The sequence below is a fragment of the Mus caroli genome, chromosome 2 (genome assembly GCF_900094665.2).
Source record: "Mus caroli chromosome 2, CAROLI_EIJ_v1.1, whole genome shotgun sequence".
Lineage (NCBI taxonomy): Eukaryota > Metazoa > Chordata > Mammalia > Rodentia > Muridae > Mus > Mus caroli.
In genome coordinates this window covers 18,648,226-18,657,703 of record NC_034571.1, presented here as the reverse complement: position 1 = coordinate 18,657,703, position 9,478 = coordinate 18,648,226, and the positions used below count along the sequence as shown (strand labels likewise).

Below are 9,478 nucleotides of genomic sequence, written 5' to 3'. Positions count from 1 at the left end.
CAAAAGATGGCCTAATAGGCCATCACTTGAAAGAGAGGCCCATTGGACTTGCAAACTTTATATGCCCCAGTACAGGGGAACGCCAGGGCCAAAAAGGGGGAGTGGGTGCGTAGGGGAGTGGGGGGTGGGTATGGGGGACTTTGGGGATAGCATTGGAAATGTAAATGAGGAAAATACCTAATAAAAATTAAAAAAAAGAGTTGTAAATGTGTGCCTTCAGAATCAGCTGTATGGTTTAACATGTGACCATCAATCACATGCTGCATGAGCATTCTAGTTCTTAGCTATGAGAAGGGTTGTTCATATGTGTGCCAAGCTCAGCACATAAGGAGGCTTTGGAACATCATCTCTGTATAAATATCTATCTTAAACTTTTATAAAATGCATATACACATATACATATACTTCTCACACATATGTGTGTATATATATGTGACATATATATGTGTGTTGTGTGTGTATATATACACACACATACACACACACACACACATATATATATGTCATAACAACATGAAAACCAATTTAAATAATATGATATGGCTACAAGAGGGTGGATGAATGTCACAGATATGATCACTCTAGGCTGTCCTGACTATACTGTTGGTTTATAGACAGTGATGTTTCACAGATGTGTGTGTGCGTGTGTGTGTATGTGTGTGTGTGAGTGAGTGAGTGAGTGTGTGTGCATACTCAGACCAAAATGATGATTGCATGAAAAAAATCCATAGTCTAGTTAAAGCTTTGAGATAGAGATTTGGATCCTTTCTAAAAAATGAAACCTAAATAACCTTTTTAAATGTTATAAATCAAAATACATATTACTGTGTCAAAATCACTTACTTTCTGTTTGACTTCAAGGATTCTTCTTTCAAGATCAGATGGAATCATTTTCCCTCTGTAAGAAAAAAAGGAATATATGTTGGTTTGTCTGGACTAGTTTGCTTTGATGTCTTCACAGCATATGGAGGGAGCCTCAAGAGAGTTGGCACCAGCTCATATCATTCACTAGTGCCCAATTAAGATAGCTTGTTGACCGTCTCTAGGAATAGAAGCAAATGTATTTATCTCCTTATATGACATGTGACCATTGCTTCACATTGTTTGGGAGACAGTAGATCTCACCATGTCTTGGTAAAATAGCCACACAGCTCCTCTCCTTTGCCCGCAGTCTGTTAAAACTCATCCTTTTGATTAAATTGAAACAGTCCTTTTTGGGAAAAAGGCAATTTGGTAATGAAAAAGAAATTCAGAACAAATTTTCACTCCAAACCTTCCAATGGGTGTATATATAGTTTTTATGAAGAGAAAATCCATTGTGAGACATTTGGATGAAAATGTGGGGCCCCAAAGCACCCATGTACCACATAGTATGAAAGCATAAAGCAAGCCAAAACTTCAGGACTCAAATCTCAAACACTCAGACAGAAAAACACATGAGGAAGAAATATCATGTTGTTCCCAATATATCTCTTTCCTAAAGGACAGAGATAACTCTTTACTTACTATGATCATCAGTTAGATACAAAGGCAGGAGAAGGAGAGGCATCATTGAATTCTGATGCCATTTCTTTCCCAAACACACAGTGACCACTGGGTACTTCATTATACCTATGGTGTCTTTCCAAAATTATGTGAGAATGAATATAGATTCATTCTCTAACTTCTCTTTAGTCTTTAAAAAAATCTGAAAATTCTAGAGAGAGTATGTCAGTTACATTTTATTACATATTTAAAAATGAAGCATGACAAAATAGTTGGAATATACAGCAGACATTAAACCTCAAAGCTTTGAGAACCACTGGCCTAGATGGCTCTGCAGAGCAAAGTAATTCATGTGAAATTACTTAGTCAACAGTAATGGATAAGTTACTAGAGACTGGAGTGTCATTGCAATCTAGCAAAAGGTATTACAGGTATATTCGCTATGAAGAGTAAGTCCTCAAGGCCAGAGTGTCACATTGTCCAGACTCTTGTGAGGCAGAAATGAAAGAGAGAAATGGAGCTGTGAGTGAGCTTCCACAAGCATCCTACACCCTACATTTTCCATCCTTCATAGATTCTCAGAATATCCTTTTATTCAAGATTTCATAGACCAGCCCTCTGAGACATTTTTTTTTCCTATTCATGGTCTCCTTTGCCTGAGAAATTTTTGTATAATTCTGGATACATAGATATAGAGCAGGTACCCAAGTAAACACTGATAATAAATTAAATAAATTTATCTTGTTTGCATGGGTGTATGCCTGTGTCTACATGCTCATGTGTATATAGGCAGACATGTTTACAGGCATACAAGCTGGTGTGTATGCACGTCTGTGAAGGCTGGTTCTCAGATTCTGGCCATAGGCCATATTTTCTGTTGAGGTAGAATCTTTCACTGGCCTGAAACTCACCAAGTAGGGTAGGCTGATTGGCCAGCAAGCCCCAGGCAATTTGCTTGTCTTAATCTCACCACTAGGCCTAGCTTTTTTAAACATGAATTCTGGGGGTTGAACTCATGACTTTGTGTTTGAAAGACAAGTACTGTAGACTGAACTATTTACCTAGCCAAGAAACTTACATTAGTTTTTGCATGAATATAATTTTACCATTTGTTAACAAAGAAAGCAAACACACCTACCGTTGTGATACATGTACACATTTAATTTTACACAAAGAATTAAACCGTGGCTGAATACTTTATGCTCCAGGATGTAGCGCATCTTTTGGATTTTCCAGAGTTGACCAATGTGTTTATAACAGCAATTAAAAAAAATCATTCCAACATATAATCCAATGACACAGTAATCTGATAAATATATGGTGAAGTATGACAAGAAACCCTGTTAAAAGTCTTCGATTTCTGTCACTAAACCTTTGGGTTTCTACAGCACCAGAAAATTTTTTAGTGCAGTAAAATCACAGCAATTCATAGCTTACAATAGCCTTAAATCTTCGTCAGGTTGTTGCGGGTCATGGTTGCTGGTATTGTGCAGCACGCAGGCATGCACTGAACAAAGTGTCCTTTTTACGGTGTTCAGAAACAAGTCTGTAGTGAAGTTGCAGGATACAAACATGACTGAATGCTGCCAGAAACATCTTGGAATCACTTCATGTTGACTTTAAATTAATATTTGCTCATTTCACAATCATAAACCTTTTACTGTTGGGAGATTTTTCATGATCTCCACAGGTAAGTGACCCTAGATAGGGTTGTGACCCACTATTTATTGATGAAGCTGTGTCTTGCTTCACAGAATGTTCCATCCTGCTTCCATCAAACTGTTCAAACTTCAGAGGAAAGTTTGGCAATGTATTTCTCTCTTAAAGTTTTAAGTAAGTTAAAATTGCCATGGTATTTTTGTATAGAAACATGGAACTTCAAAGAAAACTCTTAGAAACTGGCTACACATCTCTTAAATTTCTCTACTTCCTACAAGCTTGGAAAGTCTTGGGCGGGGATTGATAATCTCTATTTACTCATCAAACTATATCAGGGTGTTTTGTTACATATAAACCAGTCAGCTGTCACTGAATGGTCAAGAGTTGGGGCATATTAGACCTGGGAATGACCTCAAGGTGCTGCTCTAGTTTTATTTCATTTAGCAAATGAGGAGGAGGAGGAGGCGGCTGAGAGGGGAAATGACCACCTGATACAAGGGGCTGCCAAAAGTCAGGGATTATAACAAAAAATAAACATAAAGCTTCCAGGACAAACTTAGAGGGACATTTTGATTAGTAATGCTATTTGGAAAGGCTAGATTCTTCTTTTTAATTGTCTGAGAATTTGGTACTCACATTTAATGTGTTTTGATCAAATCCACCCCCGTCATTTCCCCTCCACATCTTATCCTGTCTTCACCATCACCATTTCCCCTCTGAACTTTATGTGCACATCTATGTTTTTTTCTAAACCACTGAATGCACTTCATGCTGCCTGTATGTGAATGGATTCGAGCCCATCTACTGGAGCATGGATAGACAGTCTTCCAGTGGCCACATCCCTGAAGAAAACTGAGGAGAGGTTGTATTCTTTGATAATAACATCCTGCTTTCAGGAATCAGAATTATCACCTAAGCCTGCCTGGGAAACAGCAGTGAATGCATAATTCACTTCCTATTACATGTTCATAGTGGTATCTGAGAATATTAATGTCTGACCACACAGACAGTTTGGGGCTGTGGACATAAGACTTATCATTGTTTTTATTAATTTTATTTTGTTTTGAGAACTTCATATGTGGGCATTATATCTATATAACTTCTACACTCCCTTCCTCCTCTAGCTCCTCCTGCCTTGTTTCTCATATTTCCCAACTCCAGATCTTTTCTTTACACACATGCACATACATGATGAGACCATTTACTGTTGATCATATGTGCATGTATCCCCCTCATCAAAGACATTTCTTTTTTGCAATCGATGGGGCTATTATTGAGATCTTCAGCTGGGCAAAATGCAGAGAAAAAGTGACCATGCCTAAGTCCAGCATGCCACCTCTACATCCAAGGCTCCAGAAAAATCTCAGAAGAGGAGACAGAGCCATTGTGAGGGCCAGAGGTTCAGATTTCCTGTTGATAGACAGTGTCTTCCAGGCATGACAGAGAACATACACCCTTGAAATCTCAACATGGTTGTCTGAACAAAGCTAATGTAAGAACCTCTTCTCTTCTCTTCTCTTCTCTTCTCTTCTCTTCTCTTCTCTTCTCTTCTCTTCTCTTCTCTTCTCTTCCTTTTTTTTTTGTTTTTTTCGAGACAAGGTTTCTCTGTGTAGCCTTGGCTGTCCTGGAACTCACTCTGTAGACCAGGCTGGCCTCGAACTCAGAAATCTGCCTGCCTCTACCTCTCAAGTGCTGGGATTAAAGGTGTACGCCACCACGCACAGCGAACCTTTTCATTTTTTTGATCCTAGTATTAAATGGATTGCTTTGGCACACCAATGTCTAATATGTAGCACACCTTATAAAAAACACCCAAATACTACTTTAAAATGTGTATTCCTTGACTTTAATCTTAGGGATTTTTGAATCAGTAAGTCAGTATAGAGTAGAAGGATTAAGTTATTGAAAAAATATTTATAAGTGCTTAAAACGTGCATATATCATTTTATGATTTGCTGTGCAAGGTGACAGAATAGTTTATACTCCAGGGCTTCTCCCGTGCTAACATGGGAGGGAAACGATAGATAGACAAATATATAGGAAGCTGCATTTCTAACATGTGCCCAGATGATTATGATGCAGATAGACCCAGGTTCACATGCAGGGAAATAATGCTTTAGAAGTGTATACTCAGTCTGGGTATCACTGTAATAAAGTAACAAGCCAGCTAAAGGCTTTTCATATGATTCATAGTTCAGAGCCCTTGTGGCTATCACCCAGCAAACAGAAGGGGCTCTAGATGTAACATAGACACCCTCTGCCTGCCTGTATGCTGTGGGGCCAGAGAACATCGGGTGAACACCAGCAGGCTATTCTTGGGGTTCATAGCTGCTTGTCTGGTTTCTAGCCTTTCCAGATAAGCACTGTGTAGTACATAAGAAGCTCTGTATGACAGCTTTGCATCCTCTATGTCTGGCCAATCAGGCCTACCCAGGATCTCTATATTATAAATGCCTTTCATATTCACACATTCAAAAGCTGGTGAGCTCATGGTAACCACTGGTGCCAGCCATTAGTGTGGAAGAAGGCACTGCCAGCTGGGTGAGGGATGTTGATCCAAGCTGGGGGTCTGGCATGACCATTTCTTATTGAAGTTTTTGATAAGTGTAGCTTTTTAAAAAGTCACACTGTAGTGTCAGATACAAAGTTGCCTGGGTCAAAATCCCAGAAAGACATTAGTCATTTGGGAAACTCTTTGTGGTAAGATACCAGATTAGTAAGTCTTTGTAGACTGTGGCCTGTGGTTCATGCCTGCCTATCTGTGCACCCCAAAGTGGAAACTATCTTCCTATATGAAGGTCGCAATGGAAAGGATGTATCTATACATGGAACTCATTAATAGAGAAAGGACATATCTCTATGTAGGCTTCTAGATGGTCACATAAAGGTGCTGAGTAGTGACTGATCTTGCTTACAGTCCTTCAGAAACTGAAAATTTTCTACCAGATTTTCTTTAATTATTAGGAAATAGGCATGGTTTTGTCCAGAGCATTCATGTGGGAAGAGAGGACTCACAAATATTGCTACCAATGTTGCAGTGCCTCTGGCAGTGATAAGGAATAGCCAGGCTTAGAAGTATTCACCATGCTATGCTTTCTCATGTGTTCCTGGCCAACAATGCAAGAGAATTATCACTGCTTACTTTGTAGATAAGGGATAGCTGAGGATGAAAGAATTGGATTCTATCCCAGATCCAAGTCTAACTAGCTATATTAGAAGTGATGCATTTTTCTTTTTATTCATTTATAAAGCAGGAGCACTTGCCTTGAGTTTTCTATGAGGACTAAATGGGGTGGGAAGCATAAACACTATAAAATACAAAATATAAAACTCTGCCTAATATACAACACCATGTACTAAATCATGCTTTGCTATTCTAAATAACATGTGAGGCTAAGAAAGAACCCACCACCACCGTCACCACCACCAACAAAACAACCAACAACCAACCAACCAAACCAACCCAATGGCTTTTGTAGAACATTAAAAACTAACAATGTAGCTGAATGTATTGGTGAATGCACAGCCCTCTAGTCCCAACATTCAGGAGGCAGAAGCAAAAGCATTTCTGAGAATTCGAAGCCAGTCTTTGTAGTGAGGTCCCGGACAACCTGAGCTACATAGTGAGACCCTATCTCAACAAACTGCTCTAATTGATGTTATGAGGCTCAAAATACTGCTAGGTGGCCAAGAAACTAAAAACAGGCCATGGCCCTACCTAGTGTGGGCTTGTTTTCTGGTAGAGGTAGGTTTAAACCCTGGAGACCCAGCAGATAACTCTGAAGGGGATGGAGGGAAGTTTGCCACACTTTTAGATACTAGGATCCTTACACAAGGCCCCAGATCCATAATTCTGTGGCCATCAGTCACATAGGGCAACACCCCAAGCTCCTGGTATTCTGTCTGGACTCCACCCCTACCTGGCAATAGCCAGGTATGCTCCTCCCCACAGTTACCTGACAACAACCTGGTAAGCCTGCCCCACTATAAAAGGGGCTGCTTTCCCCCTCCTCCCTCTCTTGCTTTTACTCTCTTCCTCCTGACTCTCTTACTCTTGCCCCTCTCTCTTGCCCTCTTGCTCCCCCTCTCTCCACATTCCCATGGTTGGCCTCTATTTCTCTATTTTCTCCCTCTCTCTGCCTTTCTACATTAAATGTCTTAAGACCATGAACTGATCCGCTGCACTGGAGCAATGGAGCAGGTCTTCCTCTAAAGAGCCACACGTCTAATCTCCCATGGGAGGCCTCTCAGCTCTTCCAGACAGAGCTGTAATCCACCAACCCAAGCCCCAACAAAGCAGATAAGGACTCTTCTCCTGGAGGGAACCAGCTGGAGCGCTCTCCTCCCCTTTTCTCTTTTGTCCCAGGCTAGGCTGCAGTCCCTCACTCTATTCTCAGCTCACCTCTTCCTTGGCACCAAGTGGTGCCTGAGGGTATGAACCTACTCTGGCAGTTCTGCAGGGACTGGAGCGGGGGTGGGGTGGGGGGTGGAGGGGTGGGGGGTAGGGGTGGGATGGGGTGGGGGTGGGGACGCCCGCCCGTTCGGTGTAGCAGTGGCCTGAGCCCTGGGCTGGATGCGGGTCCCCCATTTTAACCCACAACCTAGTACTATCATTCTGCTAAAGGGGCATAGCAATAACATTATTCCTAATGATCTACTGAGCTACCCATAGAGCAGAGCTCTGCTCAGTTCTTTGTTTGTTTTTTGAGACAGGGTTTCTCTGTGTAGCCCTGGCTGTTCTGGAACTCACTTTGTAGACCATGCTGGCCTCGAACTCAGAAATCTGCCTGCCTCTGCCTCCCGAGTGCTGGGATTAAAGGCATGCGCCACCACGCCCTTCTGCTCAGTTCTTATCAGAGAGATTTCTTAGAATAGATGGCAATTAACACAGAGACCCACAAATGGACAATGAGCAGAGAGTGAGAGACTAGAAACACTCAGTCCTAAATGGGATGTCATCAGACTCCTCCCCTCTGGAGTCAGGGATGTGCTTGGAAGGGGAAGCTGAAAGAGATGAGAGAGTACTTCAGGAACAACTGGACTGACGTTCATAGTGACTCACAGACACTGCGACAGCATACACAAGACCCACAGGGATTCAGTCTAGAAAAATATCTCAACACTGAGAAGGGGACATAGACAAGGGCCCCCACCCTAACCAAGAAGCTATCTCAAATGGAAATCAGTAAGAATAGGGAAAATCAGCTTCTCTGGTAGAGCATCACTGGATAGATATATCAAGCACACTCCAGGGAAGGCGCCAAGCCCAGGACACAAAATGAACTCTGGTGTTTTTGTGGGGGCTTTTTGTTTCATTTTGTTTTGAGTAATTTTTTTTCTTATTGGATTTTGTTGTTGTTGCTTATTTCTTTGCTTGATTTAGTTTTTGTTTGTTTTGGAGAGATAGCAAGAAGATGAAATTTGGTGGGGAGGATGGATCCCGGAGGAATTGGAGGAGAGGAAAGAATATGGTCAAAATATATTACATAAAAACCGATTTTATAAAAAAGAATATAGGCCAGGTGATGGTGGCACACATCTTAATCCCAGCACTGGGGAGCGCAGAGGCAGGCAGATCTCTGAGTTCAAGGTCAGCATGGATTACAGACAGGACAGCCACGGATACACAGAGAAATCCTGTGTCCAAAAATCCTAATAAAGTTAAAACAAACAAAACCAAATAAACAAAAAACAAAGGAAAATAAATAAAAAGTGAAACATTTTAGAGAAAAAATGTGAGACTATTCTGTATAAAAATAAAAAGCGTCTTCCAAATCATCCTTAAAAGAAAATGTTTTGCCCAAATGTTTTGAAATTAAACAGAAGATAGAAAACCGTCTAGATAACAGAAGAGAGTAAAGAGACAGCCTGGGATGACACAGAGGGAGGAAAGGTGCTGTTGTCAGTGTGACACAGACATCAGAGTAGACCAAGCTCTTGACCTTGGAAGCTGGGTCACTTTGATAGAAAGTGGAAGATTGTTCACACACGCAAGAGTTAACAAGAGAAGTGGCAGGACCTTGGGTGAGAAAGGAGGCTGTGAACGATTTCTGAATATATAAAGTGTGCTTTGTGTGAATTTAGGGTAATCTTAAAATTCTCCAGGAAATGAAGGAGTCTTCCTTAGGCAAATGTGAATGTTAAGGATTGACTCAAGGATGTATAGAAAGTTTGAGTGGTGGAGAGATAGCCCAGTGGGTAAGAAGAGCACTGGCCATGAGTTCAGATTCCTCCTGCTCAGCTTTCTATTTCTGTAACTTCTGTTGTGGCAGGTAGGAAGAGGGTTACTGGCCTGCCTACCTAGCCAAAAAAAAAAAAAAAAAAAAAAAAAAAA

At 41.0% G+C, this 9,478-nt stretch overlaps 1 protein-coding gene across 2 annotated transcripts in view; it reads right to left on the bottom strand.

Annotated features, from left to right (window-relative positions):
* Positions 1-9,478, bottom strand: part of Gad2 (glutamate decarboxylase 2) — a 67,055-nt gene that overhangs the window by 23,401 nt on the left and 34,176 nt on the right. For both annotated transcript variants that reach the window (XM_029474674.1, XM_021151030.2), the window contains one exon: positions 844-898. In XM_029474674.1, the coding sequence (XP_029330534.1) occupies positions 844-898 (55 nt within the window). The remainder of the gene's footprint in view (positions 1-843; positions 899-9,478) is intronic.